This window comes from Zygotorulaspora mrakii, chromosome 4, assembly GCF_013402915.1.
Source record: "Zygotorulaspora mrakii chromosome 4, complete sequence".
In the NCBI taxonomy this organism is placed as follows: domain Eukaryota; kingdom Fungi; phylum Ascomycota; class Saccharomycetes; order Saccharomycetales; family Saccharomycetaceae; genus Zygotorulaspora; species Zygotorulaspora mrakii.
This window is the reverse complement of record NC_050722.1, coordinates 1103079-1125476: the sequence shown is the minus strand read 5'-3', so window position 1 is coordinate 1125476 and position 22398 is coordinate 1103079. Positions and strand designations below refer to the sequence as shown.

The 22398-nt window shown below is 40.6% G+C and overlaps 11 protein-coding genes across 11 annotated transcripts; 4 read left to right on the top strand and 7 right to left on the bottom strand.

The window, feature by feature from the left end:
• Positions 1-882: 882 nt before the first annotated feature.
• On the top strand, positions 883-2292 carry SHM2 (glycine hydroxymethyltransferase SHM2; the record flags this gene model as incomplete). The annotated part of the gene is made up of 1 exon (XM_037288703.1): positions 883-2292. One exon carries the CDS (start codon positions 883-885, stop codon positions 2290-2292), a length of 1410 nt encoding a protein of 469 aa, XP_037144598.1.
• A 241-nt stretch (positions 2293-2533) lies between these two features.
• MNL2 (putative mannosidase MNL2) lies at positions 2534-4891 on the bottom strand (the record flags this gene model as incomplete). The annotated part of the gene is made up of 1 exon (XM_037288702.1): positions 2534-4891. One exon carries the CDS (start codon positions 4889-4891, stop codon positions 2534-2536), a length of 2358 nt encoding a protein of 785 aa, XP_037144597.1.
• A 210-nt stretch (positions 4892-5101) lies between these two features.
• HG535_0D05780 (uncharacterized protein) lies at positions 5102-5326 on the top strand (the record flags this gene model as incomplete). Its single annotated transcript, XM_037288701.1, has 1 exon — positions 5102-5326. The coding sequence occupies one exon, from the start codon at positions 5102-5104 to the stop codon at positions 5324-5326; it is 225 nt and encodes a 74-aa protein (XP_037144596.1).
• A 9-nt stretch (positions 5327-5335) lies between these two features.
• CAK1 (cyclin-dependent protein kinase-activating kinase CAK1) lies at positions 5336-6418 on the bottom strand (the record flags this gene model as incomplete). The annotated part of the gene is made up of 1 exon (XM_037288700.1): positions 5336-6418. The coding sequence occupies one exon, from the start codon at positions 6416-6418 to the stop codon at positions 5336-5338; it is 1083 nt and encodes a 360-aa protein (XP_037144595.1).
• Positions 6419-6712: 294 nt separating this feature from the next.
• On the bottom strand, positions 6713-7813 carry ERG3 (C-5 sterol desaturase; the record flags this gene model as incomplete). The annotated part of the gene is made up of 1 exon (XM_037288699.1): positions 6713-7813. One exon carries the CDS (start codon positions 7811-7813, stop codon positions 6713-6715), a length of 1101 nt encoding a protein of 366 aa, XP_037144594.1.
• A 550-nt stretch (positions 7814-8363) lies between these two features.
• On the bottom strand, positions 8364-9227 carry CAF16 (putative ATP-binding cassette family ATPase CAF16; the record flags this gene model as incomplete). The annotated part of the gene is made up of 1 exon (XM_037288698.1): positions 8364-9227. One exon carries the CDS (start codon positions 9225-9227, stop codon positions 8364-8366), a length of 864 nt encoding a protein of 287 aa, XP_037144593.1.
• Positions 9228-9423: 196 nt separating this feature from the next.
• SPT8 (SAGA complex subunit SPT8) lies at positions 9424-11469 on the top strand (the record flags this gene model as incomplete). Its single annotated transcript, XM_037288697.1, has 1 exon — positions 9424-11469. One exon carries the CDS (start codon positions 9424-9426, stop codon positions 11467-11469), a length of 2046 nt encoding a protein of 681 aa, XP_037144592.1.
• Positions 11470-11514: 45 nt separating this feature from the next.
• GYP8 (GTPase-activating protein GYP8) lies at positions 11515-13173 on the bottom strand (the record flags this gene model as incomplete). Its single annotated transcript, XM_037288696.1, has 1 exon — positions 11515-13173. The coding sequence occupies one exon, from the start codon at positions 13171-13173 to the stop codon at positions 11515-11517; it is 1659 nt and encodes a 552-aa protein (XP_037144591.1).
• A 994-nt stretch (positions 13174-14167) lies between these two features.
• On the top strand, positions 14168-15577 carry STE2 (alpha-factor pheromone receptor STE2; the record flags this gene model as incomplete). Its single annotated transcript, XM_037288695.1, has 1 exon — positions 14168-15577. One exon carries the CDS (start codon positions 14168-14170, stop codon positions 15575-15577), a length of 1410 nt encoding a protein of 469 aa, XP_037144590.1.
• A 74-nt stretch (positions 15578-15651) lies between these two features.
• Positions 15652-18780, bottom strand: BST1 (Bst1p; the record flags this gene model as incomplete). Its single annotated transcript, XM_037288694.1, has 1 exon — positions 15652-18780. The coding sequence occupies one exon, from the start codon at positions 18778-18780 to the stop codon at positions 15652-15654; it is 3129 nt and encodes a 1042-aa protein (XP_037144589.1).
• Positions 18781-19229: 449 nt separating this feature from the next.
• EPL1 (Epl1p) lies at positions 19230-21815 on the bottom strand (the record flags this gene model as incomplete). The annotated part of the gene is made up of 1 exon (XM_037288693.1): positions 19230-21815. The coding sequence occupies one exon, from the start codon at positions 21813-21815 to the stop codon at positions 19230-19232; it is 2586 nt and encodes an 861-aa protein (XP_037144588.1).
• Positions 21816-22398: the final 583 nt, after the last annotated feature.

Here is a 22398-nt window from a genome sequence, read left to right as displayed (position 1 = left end):
TTATCCCTTTCCTCTTGTGACCTTCACTCTCACACACTCTAAAATTTTTCTTTTTGCACTTGTACTGTCTGAAGCGCAGTCGAGTTTAATGTCATTTGAACCATCTACATTTTCAGTTTAGGACACATGTTCTAAGACTTCAAAGGTTTTTTCATGGGAGGGGTTACGATTCTGTTTTTTTTTTTTTCTCACCATCAGTGCTCAATGCCTGAACCCATGTTGTCACTATTCCAGGGACACGTTGATGTATTAAATCTGATTTCATGTTCTCTTTACTGGCGCGCCCTTGCAAATAGTAGCACTGCGGCTGCGACGTTCGAGGACTTTTCAAGTTTAAGTTATGTTACGTCTGCCCTTTTCTGCAAAGAATTAAGAGATATGATCGCATGGTCCAGCACGTACAGTGATGGTGATCTTCGCTGTTATTTTATTACGTAAAGTTGTGTAGTTTTCAAAGTATAAGATTCATTTATGATCGACGCACAAGCTATTGTCATGACTACCCCAAAGCCTGTCTGACTCTTGGAGACCGTATGAGGGAGTGGGAGTCAAGATATATCAAAGAGGTGAGAAGTCATTTTATAGGTCACCGTCAAGAGTCAAAAAGCGCTGTCCTGTTTATTACTTTTATTCTTATTTTTTTTGTGATGCACGATGACTGGAGTTTTTCCATTTTTTTCTCTTCAAATGACTCGTGAAAAAAAAACTTTCATTGCCCGTAATCATATTTCATTAATTATACAATTTAATTAATTTTTTAGGAATTGAATCAGACGAAGAATATATATATATCCTGCTCAACTCTCTTCGAAGTGACGAATCTGCAGTTGGCTGTCAATTGAATTAGCAAATACAACCAATCCCGCGAAGTAACGATCTATAATGCCATACGCCTTATCTGATGCCCACAAGAAGATGGTTTCTGCTCATTTGAGCGAAAGTGACCCTGAGGTTGAACAAATCATCAAGGATGAAATTGATAGACAAAAGCACTCCATTGTTTTGATTGCTTCGGAAAATTTTACCTCTACTTCTGTTTTCGATGCTTTGGGAACCCCAATGTGTAACAAGTACTCTGAAGGTTATCCAGGAGCTCGTTATTACGGTGGTAACGAGCACATCGACCGTATGGAATTGCTGTGTCAAAAGAGAGCGTTGAAGGCCTTCAATCTTACCCCAGATAGATGGGGCGTGAATGTTCAAACTTTATCCGGTTCCCCAGCCAATTTACAAGTTTACCAAGCCTTAATGAAACCACATGAAAGATTGATGGGGCTCTACTTGCCAGATGGTGGTCATTTATCCCATGGTTACGCTACTGAGAACAGAAAAATCTCCGCAGTTTCCACGTACTTTGAGTCGTTTCCATATAGAGTTGACCCAGCTACTGGTATCATTGATTATGACACTTTGGAAAAGAACGCTTTGTTGTACAGACCAAAAATCTTGGTTGCTGGTACTTCTGCTTACTGTCGTTTGATAGATTACAAGAGAATGAGAGAAATTGCCGACAAGTGCGGTGCTTATTTGATGGTTGACATGGCTCATATTTCTGGTTTGATTGCCGCTGGTGTCATCCCATCTCCGTTCGAGTACGCTGATATTGTTACTACCACCACACACAAATCTTTAAGAGGTCCAAGAGGTGCTATGATCTTTTTCAGAAGAGGTGTTAGAAACGTCAATCCAAAGACAGGTAAAGAAGTCATCTACGATTTGGAAAACCCTATCAACTTTTCTGTTTTCCCAGGTCATCAAGGTGGCCCACATAACCACACTATCTCAGCTTTAGCAACCGCTTTGAAACAAGCCAACACGCCAGAATTCAAAGAATATCAACAGCAAGTTTTAGAAAATGCAAAGGCTTTGGAAGAAGAATTCAAAAAATTGGGTTACAGACTAGTTTCTGATGGTACTGATTCTCACATGGTCCTTGTGTCATTGAGGGAACAAGGTGTTGATGGTGCTCGTGTTGAATACGTTTGCGAAAATATCAATATCGCTTTAAACAAAAACTCTATTCCAGGCGATAAATCTGCTTTGGTCCCGGGTGGTGTTCGTATTGGTGCCCCAGCTATGTCTACTAGAGGTATGGGAGCAGAAGATTTCCACAGAATTGTTCAATACATTGATAAGGCCGTTAAGTACGCTGGTGCCACTCAAAAATCATTACCAAAGGAGGCAAACAGATTGAAGGACTTTAAAGCCAAGATTGATGAAGGTTCTGAAGAGTTGACAAACTTGAAGCAAGAAATTTACAACTGGGCTGGTGAATTCCCATTACCAGTGTAAGGGCACTTGAACATTTTTGAGACTGGATTTCATTAATATTTTCAACAAATTATCTCATTCATCTATCCTTTTTACATTTTTACGATTACTTTACGAATTCAGGTTTTGGTTTTTGTTTCCGTCATCAGTAGATTTTTGTGGTGTCAATATAGTAATCATACGATGCGTGGTTTAGGACTCGTATATTAATACACAAATACATACATATGTATGCACTATCTATCATAATTTCAACATTAGGTCAATTCGTTACTTCTTTTAATTTAGGCTCTCGTTTCAATAAGTGCCCACCTGATGTAAAAACATAATCATCCAAAGTATAATCATCTGAACTAGAGAACAACAAATAGTAGTACTTCAGTGTCCGTGAGTACCATTCACTTAAGGACTTTCCCTCAAGATCTTCATGCATTTCTTCTACTTTCCATACGCCTTTGGCTCCAGCGTTCAAAGCTTGTAATTTTTCCAGCGTATTTTTGAACATAGTTTCTCCAATTTTTCTCCATTTTGTCTCTCCTGTAATTCTATATAGATAAAATACGGATTCAATGAGAGTAGATGAGAGAATATTGGTTTTTCCCATTTTATTCACCCAAAGAGGCATTGACGGGTGTTGTTTCCACTCTTGAGTCTCTTCTTGTACGTCATCTGATTTCAAATTAAGAAATGAAGGGCCTTGGCTTTCACTAAACCATAAAGTCCTTTCTATATCTCCTCCCTCAATGTCTTCTTCCGTCGTTATAGTCTTTCTATCTCCACTTTTAATTTTTCCTGATCCTTCTACTTGGTAATAGTTCTGAGATAATCTGTGTAACTTTTCAGGTACATTGAATAAGCATTGTTGAGCTTCACAAGGATCCAGCAATAAATCTTCAACATAGGAACCTTTGAAAAGCCGGAATAGCTCGAAGCAGCTTGAGGTTAACTTTTTTGCAATCTCGATGTAGCTGCCGGAGTCAGCAATCTTCGAGGCGAGTCCCAAAGTGCCAGCTAATGAACATCTCTCGTGATGCATATCATAACTTTTTATAATCTCTATGCTGAATTGCTGAGAAGCAGGCGCCTTGTGTATTATAGCCTTCAAAGATGAAACGAAAGTAAGGTTTTCAGAAAGGGGGGTGAGCGGGTTGAAACTCATGTACTCATTAATTTGATCCATTGCTCTGGTGACAATTTGTTTGATTGCAGCAGCCTTATCCAAATTATTTTCTGTGGTTTTCTCCAGCCTGCCGCCATTGTTTCTGGTAGCCGAGTCTTTTCTATTATCATCCACATGGGCATCTTTCATCGCTATAAGATCATTTCCATTCAAAATATGCAGTGATTTGAGCAAATTTCCATATAAAGAATGATCCTGGGCTTTCATCTCGAAAATTTCTTGGTGCCCCTTCTTATCAGCAGCAGTTCGGAGTAGCTTACCTGTTTGATGACAATGAACAAAATTTAAATTTTGATCAATACTTTTCATTCCTTTTGAGTCACGAAGGTGCTTGCCTGACAAGACATCCTTCTTGGAAATCAAGGTACACCCCGAAGCATCAACAATCTGCGGAAGCATATGTGGAAGAGCAAATTCGTCGCTTGACATGGCTATTGTTCTAAAAATCTTTTCAGTAGCATCAAAGTATTTGCCAGAGCGTGTTATTTGTGCAAGCCTGAGAAATTCCAGACTCAAACTTGTCAGTCCAGCTGAATGGGAATTTTGATACGGGAACTTATTACTTGTCTTTGATCGCCAATCATATTTCAAAATGGGGATCCTATTAGGTGTGTCAAAAGATCTCAACAGAAAATCTGCTACATCTATCGCTTTCGTGAGGAGAATTGAATTTTGTGATAGATCGTAGGCTGAGATGAGGCCACCCAATAATCTAGACCCGTAATCTGGAACATCTATGACTTTAATCGACTCAGGAGGTATTTTGAAATTGACGTTTGATATAATTTTGACGGCTTGCTCAAACTCATCAAATAAGCGCATGATGTATAATGTATCCATAGAATCGACCAACAAAATAGGCCATTCGTGACTAATACTAGTAGAAATCGTGCTTGGCAATACATCTATGGCCCAGGTGCTTGAGAAGACGCGTCGTATTTTTGATAAAAGGTCGTTTCGCTGCAAATCACCCGTTTCGTATTGGCTGGTTTGAATTCTAGGGTAGTCGTTGGCTAAGTAAGAAAACGTGAGAGGTAAAGATACTTCATTAAGCACTGGATATTTTTCCTTGTATGTGAATAAAGCGGATGTGTCAAGTTTATTCGATGCTCCCAACAGCAAAGAAGGATCATTGGACGCATCTTGAAGTAACAAAGGGAAATACCTGTTCTTCTCTCTAAGAGTATCGGGATTTGAAAGATCTGACGTGCTAGACTCAACATTAGTAATCAAATCCTTCTCATCAGCAGTCATATCTCTTTGCTCGTCAGCGGTTAAGTCAGAGACGTTCGATGGGATGTACTCATTCTCCGCGAAGGAATTGAGCATGTTTATCTCATTTTGAAATGTGTAGTAAAACAGCAGGGATATGGTCAAAGCTAACAATATTACCGAGCGTATTCTTCGAATTGACGAGCCCAGCGCCTTTGGGAGGGACATTTCGCCCTTCTTACAGAACTCACAATTCAAATCTTATGAGAAGTTCGAGATTTCTATTAAAAATACGCCAATACGCTACGTTTAGCATTCGCCGCTCGAAGTGATGTGCACTTCAAAATCATGAATAATAATAAAACAAGAAAACAAGCAATACAGAGGAGAAGAGGTGCTTGACATCAGCAAGGGTGTTTCCAATTATTTTTATTTCCAATGAACAATTCGAAGAAAAGATCTCTCACTTTGACCCCCAGCTCCAACCCAGGCTCCACGGCGGATAAAAAACGTACATTAGACGGCTCCCCACATAGACATGATAGATCAAAAGAGAATAGTATGGACTGGCAAAAACAATGCATTATTCAGGAGAATGAATTGGCTCGTTTAAAGAAACTAAATGAGTATTTAAAGCTAGAAAGGGAATGCAATATTAAATGACAATGGTAATTACCTGGATAATTCATTTATTATGTCGATACTTTTCCAACGACTCGATGATTCAAAAGATAACATGCCAAGAATACAATTCGTGAGAGCAGATTGTTCTTTACTGTTCGAAATTTCGCTTAATCTTGGTAATATTGCATGGAGTCGTTTCAGCCGATCCTCGTATGATTGATTTAAGATATATTTATTATCTCCATCAGAGCCGAACATACCACATAAGGCGTCACAGGAACCGTAATTTTGCACTTCAGGCCATTCGGCTATAGATGGTCTTCCCAATTGGTCAAAAATGGAAATTATGAGTTTTATGTCGCTACCAGAGCCACCATCACTGAAAGAGCCGGATCCATCATCAAATATCGCAGGAATAGAGTGATGTGGATTCTCGGCCTTCTCTTGAAACCATTGAGAGATCAAGACCATCAAAGCCCATATGTCTATAGCATAAGTATAATTTTTCACACCAAATAAAAGTTCTGGTGCTTTGTAAACTGATGTAGAAACATCTGTGATCTTTTTATCAAGTGGTTCCACTTTCAGCTGCTGCAAATTTTGAGAATCATAGGAAATTCCGAAATCTGTTATGACCAAAGTAGTCAAATCGTTTTTCCGGTCAATCAAAATATTTTGTGGCTTGATATCACGGTGAATTATCCCATTCGAGTGCAAAAAGTCTAAACCATGTGCCAATTGAGATACAAAATTAAAGGCGTGTTTGTCAACATCAAACCTGTTTCTGAAACCGGCATGGCAAGATGTTCCTTCTGATATAGTATAGTAAGGGTTGAGGGATGATTTATATTTTCTTCTCATGAAGTCATGGAGATCCATTTGATATAAAGGAAAAAGTAGCTCCAAGTCATCCCCGACAGATCTCCAATCTATAAGCTGTATAACATATGGATTGCATTTCGGCGATAGTTTCAAAAGTACGGAAAGTTCAAAATTCGGGTTATGTGGTTCAATGGTAAAATCCCTTGAAACGGACTTTATAGCATATGTGTCTGCAGTATATATCGTTGCTAGCCTAGTCGACTTCAACAATTTCTTTTCACTAGCGTTCAGCTGCGAAAGTGCTGTCATTTAGGCACAGAAACTTGCAAAACACTGCTTGTTACGCTGTGCTATGTCTAACTTTTTTCTTCCTGTGAGTGTATATTATAAATAATGATCTGAGCGTAATAATCTACAAAACTACACTAAATGATGAACAAAGTCTATTTCGAGTGAGAATAAAAAAATACAAGGTGCAGGCAAAAGGTAAAACAAAATATAGTCTTTCATTCAAAATGATGAATTCATCGTTATATTTATTTCGTCATAAAGGAGTTCATGAGCACATAAACGGAGCAAGCTATAGAAAATAAAAAAGCTCGCTCAGTTGACTTTCTTCAATCTTTCCTCAGTGCCATAGACTCTATAAGAATCGTCTTCATCATCCATCATTTTGATGAATCTTTCACATTCTTTGATCTGCTTTTCCATAGTAGCCTTTGATCTCAAAGAAGGATCAAATAGCTCGTCCTCTGGCCTACGGTAAGAGCCACCTAGTCTATCCCAGAGAGTGGTAAATTGACCATAATTGTAATTGAAATATAGATGATGAACCGTGTGGCAAGCCGTACCGTTGACAACAGCATTGTTGTACATATGTTGGCCATCGTGAATCATAACTGTCCAGAAATTAACGAATGTAAACAAGATCAAATAAGACACTTTGTTTAGTGGCATTACGACTGGATAAACGTGGTATGAGATGGATTGCAAGTAACCGTCGACCGGGTGGAATGCATGCGAAGCAAAAGGAGTGCAAACTAACCATTTGTGATGTGGCTTGTGAAGCGCCTTGTAGACCCGTGGCCAATGCAGCCATCTGTGAGCCAAGTAAACACCGCAATCCGTGAAGAAAAGGAAAGAAGCCAGCTCTACAAATATTTTGCGCAATCCGTGGTTCTCCCAGTCGACTTCCATATAAAGTCTGGAATGGCCGTGCAATTCCATCAAAAACCAAGGTACCGTCAACACAGACATGATGGGAATGGCACTCAGCGCCATCTTGATCTCCAGCGACATCTGGTTCTTCAAGTAACGCGGGTGGTTGAAGATGCTTCTGTCGAACACAAACACGTAACTCAAACTAGCTGCAATCAGATACAACAACCATCCGAAAACGGTAACGATCGCCCAAAGCGACAGAAACTCTCTCAGCATGTTGTAACGTGGCAGCAACGACTCGAACGTTCTCTGCGTGAAATCCACCAGATATGGCGTGTACCCGTACACATCCTTGTTGACCCGCGGCAAGTTGTTGAGACTGTGCAAGCTTTCCTCCAGGAAAGTCGAATTGCTGAACCCCCTGTTCAACCCCAGCAGTGACTGCGCATTGTTCGAAAAATGAGACGTGATCGACGCAGGCAACACCCTCGCGTAAACCTCATCGAAGACGTACCTATCGCAAACCTCTAAAACTAAATCCATCCTTATCTGTCTTTCTCTGTTTCCCTATTGCGTGCCGCGTCTCTTAACACTCTGTCTCTTAACACTCTGTCGCCACCACAATGACCGCCAGTAACCCGCTTAGAAGACTGCTGCAACTACCAACGATTTACACTGCTCTGCTCTTGCAATTATCGCATATCTTATGATCTTTCACCTCTTTAAATACTTTCTCGGTGCGTTAACGACCAAATCTCTAAACGAGCTGTCCGGATAACTAAACGACCAACAAGCTTTTCGGAAACGACAGATCGCCGAAAACAGCGAAATGATCATCTCCGGACACTCGTAGCGCCAATTGGCAGTCATTTCTCCCAAAGGAGCGATACGTTCGAGGATCCGGACTGTCCGGAGCGTCCGGACTGTTCCAAACGAGCTGTCCGGACTGTTTGGGGACCGATACCTCGTTCCGGACAGAGCAGCCGGACAACGACAGGAACGACGGATTGGTGATAAACACGATAAACAGTTGTTGTACAAAACGATAGCTATTGGTGATGGGATGTGGGATTGAGTGATGTGCGGTCGCAGGCTACAACAGTGGCTGGTCAACATCACTTATGAGCAGATGAGAGAGATCCGATGGGTCTCCGTGTAGCCAGGATTGCGCCAATGGGTGCAGACTCTTGACCTTGGAGATGTGGACAGTAGGCCCATCGGGGGAGAAGGTAACTGAACCGTTTCCTGTAGCTTCTGAGGAGTCGACAAACTTGATGTCACGATGGTAGTCCAGCTGGTCTACCATGGAGCCCTCTTTCAGATGCCAGATGCGGTCGGGCCACTCGGAAAGGCCGTCAAAGATATGGGTTGCGTATATCACGGAGCACTGTCTTGTTCTTGTTTCCCACTGCAGGAAGCCAAGGAGCTTGGACCTCGCAATGACGTCGAGGTCGACAGTGACTTCGTCGAGCAGGAGGACTTTCCACGGCTTCAGCAAGCCCATGACGAGCTGCACGCGGCGCTTCTGGCCGTCACTTAGCTTGAACATTCTCCAGCTGAGATCGACGTCGAGGATCTCGCAGAGGGTGTCGCCACGTTGCTGGAAATGCGGCATGCCGATGCTGTTCAGAAGTTCGGCGACGCCGATGTCCCTATTGATGATGCTCATGTGGCACCACTCGGTACCCAAATACGTAGTTATCAAGTACTCCTCTTCGCCGTCCTTGGTGGAATGAACGGGGCTGAATGGATCCGAGCCGTTCACGAGAATCTTCCCATTCAAGCACAGATGCTTCCCGCTCAAGAGTTTCAGCAACGTGGATTTACCAGCTCCGTTCGCACCGACGATCAGGGTTCGTGTATTCCACGGTATCTTTAGGTCGATGTTGGTCAACGATGGCGTCTCGCTTCCTGGAAACTGGTACGTAAGGTTTAAAACTTCGACGGCAAAGGACATGTTTGGGTTGCTCCTCTCTTGTGGTATTCTTTTGGATTTCTTGACTTAATTGCTTACGACCTTAATTTTCAGCTTTTCATCTATGGACGCCAACGCCATCTGGATAAAATACACTTGAAAAAGTCGAATTTTAGAAAGCAGATAGAAGTATAAAACTTAGAGGGTCAAAAGCGGCTGGTGCATCGAGGGAGTTGCCATGGATGAGGTCGATGAGATTCTGAACCAAAATAGGGTGCCTGAAGAGGACGAGGAAGAGGAAGAGGAAGATGACACCATGTTGCACGGTAATATAGGTAAAGTAAACGATATGGATCAGGATCAGGATCAGGGTGACGAGGAAGATGAAAACGACCAAGACGACGACGATGGCAATGAAGACGACGACGACGACGATGAAGATGACGACGAAGATGATGACGACGACGACGATGACGGTGATGATGACGACGACGACGACGACGACGACGATGACGATGACGATGACGACGGCGACGACGACGATGATGACGATGACGATGACGATGAAAATGAAGATGACCGTAACGATGACGATGTTAATAATGCCAATGGTGGCGAGAGTAATGCAGCAGATCATCCTAATCGTACATTTTCAACTACTATGGACTCGGAAGATGAGCACAGACATATCAATGGAGCAAAGCAGAATGAAAATGGCAACGGAAACGCCAACGGCAACACCAATGCGAACGGGGAGAAACATGTAGACAGTGCAGATGGTATGAACTTCAGCCATCCCCAAGACGATGCAAAGAATAATTCTAATTTTGATGCAAGCTCCGTTCAGCAGGCGGAAAACGAAGTCACAGAAGAGGACAAAGATGTGGATATGGACAAACCAAGTGGTATAGATAAAGTTCACAATTATTATACACAGATGTTACTGTCGGCAAAAGTTGCAGACACCTACAATATATATCCCTCAGCCGCAATCCCAATTCAAACTAATGTTAATGCTTTGACAATGTCCAAGGGGTTGGAGTATTTGTTTCTCGGTGGAGATGATGGATTCATTAGAAAGTACGATTTCCTTAACACTGTTGAAGGTAAACTCTCTCTTACTATTTTACAAAGACATTCGCTAGCAGAATCCATTCAAAACGCCGGTATACTTGTGTCTTATTGGGAAAATGAAGTCCCACAAAAGAGATCGCAGTTGAAAATGCTCAAGAATAATAAAGAATATGAACCAAAAGTGAGCCCCGTATACTCTCTAGAGGTTCAAAGTGAGTGCCTTTTTATTCTGAGTGGTCTCGATGATGGTGGCATCACTCTTCAAGGTGTTAGATACATGGAGGGTTCCATAAGTCATTATTTTAAAGGCAGAGACGGTCACTCAAATATTGTCAACTTGCTGAAGATGAACGATGATGAGACTAGATTTTTGAGTGGTTCTTGGGATAAAAAAATTCTAGAGTGGGACCTGGAATCCGGAAGTTTAGTAAACGAGTTCAAAGGCTCGACCTCAGAACTTTCATCATTGGAAATGAGACCTTTGTTCTCAACGGTAGATATCAAAGATGTATCCATCAATTTGAAGACCGACATCGAAAAAAACGAAAAAGACGATGATATGGATTCTTTGTTCGGTGATGAAGATGAGGATAAAGCTGATTTAAGTTCACATACTGATACTGAGAGGGAAAACGAAGACACAAAAAATAGAAATATCTCGGAGGAAATTTCGAAAACAACGCTGAATGTTGTATACGATGAATCGGTTTTCATGTCATCTGGATTAAACGGTACTGTACATATATGGGATCGTAGAGTGCCATCTTCGCCAGTTTTGAATCTGGAGAAAGGGCCAAAGACCCCTCCATGGTGTCAATCTGCCTGCTGGTATATGGATGGTGATCGTGTTTTCGCCGGAAGAAGAAATGCCACCGTTGAAGAATTTGAATTGCGGATGCCCTCAGCACCAAGTAATGTGTTGAAACTGCCGGCTATATCAGGACCAGTGACGTGCGTACGAGCAATGCCTAATAACAAACAGGTGTTGTGTGCTTCGCGGGATAATATACGACTTTTTAATACTGCGAATGATATGAATTCTAAGGGCACCGCTGTGCCGTTCCTGATTGTTCCGGGGCATCACGGTGGTGTAATATCCAACATGTATGTGGATCCAACGTGTAGATTCTTAATAAGCACCAGTGGTAATCGCGGCTGGCAAGGTAATTCAACTGATACAACTTTCATATATGAGATAGACTTAAACTAGCTGAAAAAAATATATCATGGACATTATATTCTATTAAAAAAAAAGTTAAAAGTCCGAATCTTTCGAAGATGAGATGGACCTTGATACTTTGGATGCCCATCTAGGTAGTGAAGGGTTCTTTAAAAGCTCATGTAATGGATCCAGCCATACATAATTAAGGCCCCGGTAAAGACCTGCAAAAGAGGAGCATTGGTATTTCTTCAAATAAATTCTGAGGGTGGGAAGCATGGCTTTTATCGATCCATCGCGATAAAGCTTCATAAAAATTGCAAGCATGCCAACAAAAATGGAAACTTTGCAAATAAGTGGGAATGATCGAGATGAAAATAAACGAGCAAAAGTTCTCATTGTGTTCGTTTTGTGAAGTTTGGCATGAGCTTTCGATGTTTTCCTCTTGCTGTTAAGGGCAATTTCTTTTTCTAATAGTTTGATGACATCCTCCACCTCATAACTGGTGTGTAACTGGCCTGAAGCTGTCGTTAGTAGAGTACTGTACCTATTAACAAGCCCTCTGTATTTCGAGATATGTTCTCTCGAGGGATTGGACCTTACTTCTTCGAGAATTTGTTTCCAAATTTTTTCGGCACATCTGGTAGGAACCAAAACCTGTTGGATAACGCCATGAACAAGATCTACGCTGTTTTCGAAATTGTCGATATTTGCGTTGTATGCCTCTATTATGGTATCTTTCTTTTCCATTATCAATGTGGCATACATGGCCAGGGGCACTACCATTGACTGAGAAGAAATGACGAAATCAAAAATTTGAAATATAAGAGAATCGGGCTCATTTTCACTTGGTTTCAGTTCATGTGAGAAAACTGTTAATATTGAAGATATTGCGAAGAATGGCTCAATTTTATCCAAGTTCAGCTTTTTATAGAAAGCCTTGCTATTTTTTTTAATGAACTCCGGTATAAGCCTAAGTTGATCAATGGGGAAATCCAAGGAATCCATCATGAAATCTCTAAGATAAAGAAGAGTAAATGCTTCAACACAACGCAACAGTTTATCCTCATCAAAGCCGATTTTAGACGTCGTCTCATTTTCGTACAAATCAGTAGTCGAGGAACTCACGCCATTGCTTTTATCCTCGGCTGCGCCATTAGAATGGTTATCATCACTTTTACTTGTCATACCACTCAAGGATAGGAAATTACATTCATCGTCATAGTCATGTCCCTCAATAAATACAATAACAAATACCGACACAACATCATGGTATCCCTGGTAATAACTTAGTTTGGGATATCTACGAAGTATCTTCACGATAATCCGTTCTAACAATTTCCGCAATTTTTCCTTGCGCCCTTCGTCAGTAACACTTGTGAAGGACCTTTGAACGTCCAAGCTCACTTGATTTTCATCTCTATGCTCTCTGGTACAGCCCTTATTGGTAGTGTATCCGCTACCTTGGGACACTCTCAATTGTCGAGAAAGCAGTTCGAACCAACATTCCTTTCTAAGGGGAGTGCTAACAAATCCAAAATTGCTCATTCCGAGCGTGCAAAGAGTTTTGTAATTACGATCATGCAATATATTGCGTATGACGCTTGTCTTGAAATCCCTTTGCTCTTGCTCATTGAAGAAGTTCAATAGAGACTTCTCATCAAAGAGAGAGTCGGCTAATATGTCACAATGCAGGGACAATGATTCTTCACTTGAAGAGAGCGAGGGACTCTCGGCTCCAACAAGCGTATCCATATCTATCCAGACACACTACAGATTCTATAGGAATGTTATTTTACCTTAGTGGCCTTATTTTCTATTCTTCTTGCCCTAATACCTTCGTATTTTCTTTATCAACATTTTGTTCAAGTCCGTATGATTCGTTTTCGCATCTTCCTCACATGAAAGTCGTTTTGTAAAAAGTGGCAAGAAGATTATTTTGGAAAAATGGATCAAAGCATACTGACCCTGGGTCATCACGCTTCAGCGGGTTCAAATATTTCAGCTTGATGCTACTCGTTTAACGTAATCCTTATGTCTAGCACTTCGTCACTGCAAGTATTACTTGCAAATCGGAATGTTCTGTCGAACTAGATGTGCAATCATGCAGGGAATGGATTTGATAGCGATAGAGTTGCCGAGTAATCAAGATATATGCGCAGATCTCTGAGTACTTACGTTTCATTTTATGTGATGATAATATGTTTTTGTTACTAGATCTCTTTACTAAAGGTAGAGGGGGAGGGGGCGTCAATTCTCAGTCAAAGACTACCGAGGAAATAAGTCGCAAGGCAATGCATAAGAATAAGCGTAATTGAGGTTGAACGTTAAGCCACTCGAGCCATCAAGAACCAACACTAAACATAGTTACCGCAATTGTATTGTAACTTTTTGCTAATTTTGGTTTGTATAAGGCTGTGGCTGAAATGCCTGGTGAGGCATGTTTCATATCGTTTCCTCTTCTGACACTGATTTATCAGAGGAGTTATGCCTCCAGCGAAACTAACTAATAAAGAATGATTGGTAGTAATATCTTTGTCTTCATACAACACAGTCAAAGCTTTTTCTTCACTAAAACCATTGTAATTACCCAATTGGGTGATTACATGAAACCTCATGCTTACTTAGCCAGATTTAGGCAGATTTATGCAGGGATTCTTCAATCTTGTGGAGACATACCCGGCATTAATTGATTTCCAAAAGATATTTAAGTGGGGTCCCTCTTGCCCCCCCAGGTCTCCTTTTCCCAATGTCATATCGACTATTTTCGCAAGATAATATAGCTGCAACACAAGAAATGATGGATTCGACTTTGAATAGTCAGGCCTACAACCAAAGCTATAACCCAAATGACGGACTTCTAAGTTTCAACTCTATCTATGGTGACAATACGGCTGTGACATTTCAGTATGTGCAAGCATTGGTCAATGAACGAACTTCTCAAGGCATTGTTTTTGGAACCAGGTGTGGTGCAGCAGTTCTGACCCTCGTGCTTATGTGGATGATATCTAAAAGCAGGAAAACGCCAGTTTTCATAATAAATTTTATATCTTTATCGCTTGTTATTGTGCATTCCGCTCTCTATTGCCGATATCTTCTATCTGGCTATGCCTCCATTGCATATGCCTTGACAGGTTTCCCCCAGCTAGTAAAAGCAAGCGATTTACATGCGTATGCTGCTTGTAATATAGTGCAGGCACTACTAGTTACTTCTATCGAGACATCATTGTTCTTCCAAGTCAGAGTGATTTTTGCAGGCGATAATTCAAAAAGGGTTGGTCTGATTCTAACAACTCTTGCTGCTGCCCTGGGAATTGCAACGGTGGTCATGTACTTTTATTCAGCAATAGCTCCGATTGTTAGCCTTCACAGTGATTCCTCCGAAGTGTCTCCAACTTTTTTCAATGTTTCCCTTATTTTACTTGCTTCATCAATCAATTTTACAACTTTCCTTTTAGTGATCAAACTAACTATTGCAGTTAAATCAAGAAGATTTCTCGGACTGAAGCAATTTGATAGTTTTTATATCCTTTTGATCATCTCCTTTCAGACCTTAATGATTCCCTCAATATTGTTCATTCTTGCCTATTCGTTACCCGAGGACAAAGGAACAGATTATTTAATACCGATTGCGACATTGGTCGTAGTACTTTCATTGCCATTATCTTCTATGTGGGCAACGGCCTCGAACAAGGAATTTAAGTCGAGTTCCGTTTCTCAATTTTACCCAAGCTCAGGTGGTTATTCCGATGGTTCTAGCAACTACTGTTCAGACAGTGATTACATCAGTTCTAAAAGAAGTATTAAACAAAAGCTTTTTGAAACATATCCAAAATCTAGAGCAGAAAGTGATAAGCAATCTGAAAGAACTTATTGTGCTGGGGGAGATTTAGAAAAAGGCGAACTTCACGAATTATCAACACCCATTAGTCAGGTAGATGGGCATGGATTTACTAGCCAGCAGGAAACTGAAAAAGTAAACCATACTCATCCAATTAGGATAGTATCTTGGACCAATAGTGGTGAACAATCAACATGGCCCATTTCTGCTGGTAAAACGGAGTCCTCAGAGGACGATCAGAGTGGTAAACTCGATTTTAATCATGATAGCAAAGACGAAGGATTTATTGAAACCAAGAGAATCACTTTGAAAAAATAATCATTTATATATATTTACAATTGTTCATTTTAAATCGATATAAGTTTTAAAAAATGCAAGACTTGTTCTTGAATTCATTCTTCAGGAAGACTTGCTGCGTATGCACCGTATAAAAGCCAAGCGCACAGCATATTCGCAAGGTGATGTATCCAATAAAGATTCCTGGAACCATATATTAAACTAAAGATCGAGAGATAGAGCAGCAATAGTACGGTCGCAAATCCTTCGTATGTTTTCTTGGATCTGAAGCCAGGTATCTTGAGACCGGAATTGAAATTCACCAAGAAAATCGTCGGGGCTATCGCTAAGAAGTTATGATGTGATCTGAAAGGAGTCTCCCACCGTATTGCAACATTATGCAGAAACACCACTATAATCGGAGAATCAATAAGTACAACAAAAAGCAGAAGTAGAAATACGGAGAAGTTGTAGTTTCTTAAATTGTTGTATTTTTCCGGATTTAAATTTTCAGCGTTTGACAGCACCCTCAGACATGTAATAACTTGAATGATTAAGGTGATTGCTGAAGCCAACTGATATGGTATGTAGAATAGTACGGCAAAGGTCAATATAATGCAAGCAAAAATTCGCGCTTTCCAAGATTCATAGATCTTTCTGTTTCTCAATGGCGACTTGGAGCCACTCTTCGAAGAAGAGAATTTTAGTTTAGTCTTCCTCACGAAATACTCAGCGATATCGTGTATTTTTGCAACCAGGAATAGGCATGCTATCGACATTAGCACAAATAAAATACCAATTCCGGAGAGAAACCAGCTCCTGATTCCCAGGAAGTAAAAATTGGTATGCATATTCCGCTCATCTAACAAAAATGGTCTGTTGAGACGTACTGGATCAAAAAAATAAAGTAATTTCTGTATCAATCTTGTATTCACTAATGGACTAAGAAATAAAATACCAAAGAAAATGTATACTCCCTTTGTTTTCAACAAAAAAGCTAAGGTGTTGTTAAAGCTGGGGAAAACACGTACTTCCTGGTAGCGATAAAATTGAAACGCTAGCACGAACGAAACAACGCTGACCGGCAACGATAAAAAGGTAAGTCTGTAACGTATGAAAAGCATTTTGATTGTTAAACCCCAGTTTATGCGAAAATCTAATATCAACTTAGCACCAGGCGGTGTCATTACAGCGAGTTTCAAAGATTTATCATGCGTTTCCTCCAAAGGTATAAAGGGTGCCACGCCGTGCATGTTTATGTTGAAATCAAAATCAGTTACATTGACGTGCCACTTAGATTCGAACGGGTCATCTATCCATTGTCTCACGAAGGGCTGAAACAGGAGCTCCTTTGTTTCTTTTGTGATTAAGTGTGTACGTACTTTGTATGACAAAAGAGAATCCCACACGTTGGGAAAACTCACCGTTTCAATCAACTTGCCAGACAATTCGAGCTTCAACCCCATAGTAGCAATATGCAATGGAGTAACATCGATAGATTTTTCAATCCCATTAATTGTTAATTCGCTAATGAAGAAATCATTGCTTTCAAACTTCGCATAAGGCAGCTTATCAACAATCACGTAGTCATAATGAGACAAAGTTGAATTCCCAATATTCATCATCTGAAAAGGCTTGATATTGCTATTGACAGAAGAGTCGGAGGCATGGCCGGTAGTTTTGAATGAAGCAGGGGCATATTTCATGTAGTTAATACCACGAAAGCAGCTATCGCTGTCGTCTGGTTCAATGTTTTTCGGATCAAATGGATATTTGGCTTTACAGAAAGAGATACAAAGGCCTTCTGTGGATGCTAATATTGCGAGATTCAAACTTCCTTTTTTGGGCAATAATATCTGATAGCTTCTTTCTTCGTTTTCCAGATTCTCAATAGCGCTAATTGATGTTTCAGGGCTCTTATCGTTTATTCCACTGCCAACCTGTGATAAGTGGGCATATTTATTATCTGGAGAAATTGAGGAATTGACAATAGTTAGATCGTGCTGTGTATAATTTTCAAAGCCAGAAAGAAGCAGTTCTCTGGAGGTTTTCATTCTTTCTTCCAATGTTCGTAACCTGCTAGAAGCAGTGTAATCGGCGGTTTCCAGAAGAAGTTTTGCAACTACTGTTCTTAGCTGATCACACCAAACTACAGCTAAATGGTCAATCGGTGTCCAAACATTAGGAATTGTTGAAGAATATGTCGTGAAGCCATTCTCCAAAGGAACGATATCCTGTACTGCAGTATAGTCAGCAGGTAACATCATATCCAGAATTCCACCTGTGATTGAGATCAACGACATATTTTTTGAGAAAAAGGAATCTCTGTCTTGCATCTGCTCTCTCCAAAAATCATTAGTTCGAGCATAGATCTTGAGGATGTCTCCGTCGAATGTAACTGGGGCAGCGGCATGAGGAGAAGAAAGAGTAATTAAGGATTGAACAGAGCCCTCGACATGGTTCATCAAGGTCGGTAGTATTCGAGCGACTATTCCACCCATAGAATGCCCAATTATTATCACAGAAGATGGAGCTGGGGTCGAGGAATCTGAAGAATGCCCATAGAGTGATAAAATGTAGCGAATGGCATCATTCAAATACTCTGCTTGATCTAGCATTGTACGACCATGAAATGCAGTAAAATCTTCGTTGAAATCGGCAGCAAAGAAATCTAAATTTCTTGTATTAGGATTTTTTATATCTTCTCTCTGCTGAAAATAGTTCCTGGAACACGACGCAGCGATGGATCTTACCTGCTTAAAGCTACCTGCGTTACCGGGAATGAAAAGCACAGGGATACCATCCAATTGAGCCATGCCGTCTTTCATGGGCTCTTTATCTAGGCCCTGTTCTCTGTATAAATATAAATGGTATTTTTGAGCTAAGGCAGTATGCTTTAAGTCAAACCCATTTAACCTTCCGTATGAGGGAAACATGTAGATGGATCGGCATTGCGAAGAATCTGCACCCTCGAAAGACTCTATAATTGTAAATTTAACGATTAGCAACATCAGGAAAGCACCAATCAAAACACATATTCGTAAAGGATAATTATGAAATATAGTCGCTTTTAAACATCTAGGCTTATTGGAGGTGCGATTGTCGGCATCGGTTGTAGCTATCCTATCATCACGTTGCCTCTGTGGTGGCTTATGCTTGAGGCTGGAACCTTTCTCATTTTGGTCATTTATCCATACAGCTGTTGTTCTTCGAGAAAGACTTTGAATTAATTTCCTCACCCCCATACTAATTAAGCCACAAATATTACTATTCAGACCCAGTCAATCAAACCAGCATATAGACTATTTTAGAAATACGTAACGAATCTAATTTGTCTCCCTCAAGGGCCCGCAATTTTGTCTAATTACATATGCATCAGAATCCTAAAATTTCTTTTAACTTTGGCCATAAAGCTTGATATTTAAAAGAGAAAAGCCGAAGTATTTGGAGAGAAGAGAAGAGGATAGTAAACAAAAAAATGCATATTCTTTTATATATTTACAGTTTATATATATGATCAAAGACAATCGTCCTGTTTAAAAAGTTATATCATGAATTTTTGGTCGTTACGTTATGGTTTAATGTTAATAGTAATAATACAACCATCGTGGCCTGCTAGCAGGTTATATTTCCGATGTGATGGCTTGAAGCTTTGTTTAGATTGGGGGAAGTAAAAGACCTCTTTTAGGTCTCTTCATGCAGTTTGAGATGAGTTAGATGATTTGTGATTGGCAGCAAACAAGTTCGCCTCATTATTGTCACTTGAACCTGAAGTGTCATTCATCTTATTCGATGCCGCTGGTGAGGCAATTATAGATGGTGTTCGTGAAAGTGTCCCATTATTTATATTCTTTCCACTACTTTGCTGTTGTTGTTGCTGTTGCTGCTGTTGCTGCAATTGTTGTTGCAGCTGTTGTTGTAACAACAATTGTTTTTGATTATTAATCTTTTGCTGTTTAATACGAGAAATGTACTCTTGACGATACTTAATAGTAACTTCGCGCAACTGTTCATAAGATTTACTACCAAGCATAGTACCAAATCTTATTACCTGAGTCTCATTTGAAATTTGATTCAATCTGGCAGGTTCCTCAGATACTTTCAATCCATAATCATTTCTAGGAGAGTCATGTTTCCACTTATCATAAAGTCTTGAAAGTTCATCCCACTTGGATTCATAAACATTGATTGCCGAAGTAGCATGTTTTTCTTGCCTTTCAATTTCATCAAAATTTAGAAAGTCTCCCAAAGTGGCCTCAACGTTCGCATCGAATTGATTTGGCTTACGATCAATGTATTCAATTCCATGACGACCAAATCTTCTCCTAAATTTCACAGGATATTCTCTAGAGTGAATTTCATTGTGATTTTGGAATGGATCATAAAGTTCAATTTTTTTCACCTTACAATTTTTATCAGGTAATTTGTCCCCCGTCCTAGTATATGCTCTGATATTATCTGTTGTGCCATTCATATAATCAGATAAATTCGGAGAATAATAAGATCTATCCACTTCAAATCTTGAAGACGCAATAGATGAGAATGGTGCGGTAGATGGTATAACATCGTTGGGTAAGACTAAATCAAAAACTGGGTTATAAGGATCATCTGTTATATTGAAAAAGATATCACCATCCTCCAGCTTTCTTTTATCCATTTTATCAAGAACAAATTTCCTTGCATTTTTCTCTTTATCTGATAACAGATCTTCAACTTCTTCTAATACGATATCAGGAACTTTGGAAGATGGCAAACGAACATAGACATGCGAAGCAACCATTTGAGGTTGCGGACCCTGCTGTCCTGTCGAATTAGCAGCAGGTAATGCAATTTGCTTATTATCAACAGCTGAGCCTGAGTTTTCTATGGCGTTCTTTTGACTTTGTAGCTGCTGTTGCTTGTTGAGTTTTTGGTGAGATTTACTGCATTGGTCTATGTCTTTTTTATTAGCCTTATTCCTAGCGCCTTTCTTCATAGATGAATCAGACGTGATCGCAGCTTCAACAGCTGCTGCATCGGCAGCTGCTTGTTGTTGCTGTTGCTTCTTTTGGTTGGCAAAGATATTCAATCTTCTGCTCTTGGGATTAATCAACAGTTCATCATCCTCTTTTATGGAAAGAGCCCTTTTCAATTTTTTGAATTCCCCTCTCTCATCAAAAACTTGTAACTCCTTCTCCAGAAGGTTCAGCGACACCTGCTCTCTCTTGGCAACTAACAGTGCCAATTTTTGTGCATGTTCCAGTTCTTCATGGAGAGCTCTTAATTTATGACTGTTCAGAATATCTATTCTTCTTGTCTTTCTTGGTTGTCTCACATCACGCCTTCTAAAACAAACGTATGGATCTACTTCTTCCTTCTCATCGGGTCTTTCAAATTTTAGCTTTGGGAAAATTTCTGTGTGAGAACTTTCAATTTTTCTTGATTTCCAATGCTCATACAACTGGTCACCAAACTTCTCCAGAAGGAAAGTTAAAGACCTTACTTTAGATTGAGATTCTGCATCGAACTCTGTTACTATAGGTTTCTCCGCAGAAAATCCAATATCTTTAGCGAGACTAATTTTCAAACTCTGATGATTGGAGTCTGACTTGATAATAGTAGGCTTCAGCTCATCAAGCGACAAAATACTCTGTGGATCTGTGCTCAAAAAAGGTTGTCTTTCATGGATTGCGCTCTCGAACGAAGAGCACAGAAGCTCGAACTCATCTTCCGATAACAAAGGCTGTTTTTTATTATTTATCTGCTCAGATAAAAACGTATCGTCAACTTCATCCATGATGTAAGACGACCCGCAGCAGTCCTCCACTGTAGCTGAAAACTTGATGTAACTGGCTGGCTCGTCGAAGTTGCCCTGATAGAACTGACCGAACTCTTTCCACGTTTCTGACGCATCGGGTGTTGGAATGTAGTCCTTCTTTTGGATGCTCAACTGGCCGCTGCTCTTCTGCAAAATCCTATGCAAATGGACCTCTTTCTCCTCGTTCTTCTCCACACCCGTTTCGATGTCCGCTGCAACCCGTTGCTGCAGTTCCTCCTGGTCTAAATTCTTCAGGTCATTAGGCTTGTAGATTCTTAACCGTTGTTTGACGCTGATCTTCCGATGTCTGAACCGCGGGCCTCCGACAACATCCGCAGACGTCGGCTCGCCATTCTTGGCCCCGATGTCCCCACTGTTACCATTGCTACCACTGGCCCCCTTGGAGCCCTCTATGGCACCACTCTTATCACCATTGATGCTCTTATTCTTGTTACTACTTGCACTCCCGCTGGGCTGCGGCATTACAATATAAACGAATCACCACAGGGGCTACCCGGATCCAGGTACTCGACGGCTCTGTCCGGACTGGCTCCTGAAAAACTTTTGTCGCGGAAAAAAGTCTCCTGCTCTGTCCGGTTTGCCACCCGAAGTCGAGAAAGAAATGAAAATTTTCTTTACCGTTCCGCTCCGGCACTATCTAGGGGCAAATGGAGTGGCGAAAATAAAGAGAAAAACTCTGCAAAAATTGGACAACAAAGACGACACACACCAGAAGCAGTCGGTAGAAGTGTCTTGATGCCTAACAGTTGATGACGGATTTCAGTCCCTTTAGATAGATTTTAGAAGAGTTGAATGAGTGCTCAAGCAACGAACCTCTTATTCCCCTCAAACTTTTCCGATTTGTACGTACACAGTAAGAAAACCTCCTTGTTTGTTGCTAATACCTGCCGGACGGACAACTAAACTAATAAAAATGGGAAAACGTCAGGAAACCGAAAGAAATCAAAGGTGCGTAAGAAAAGCTTCCCCTGTCCGGGATCGCGCTTTCAGGTGGGGTTAACCGGACAAGGCGACGAAAGTGGCTGCAAATACGGAGAACAGCTGA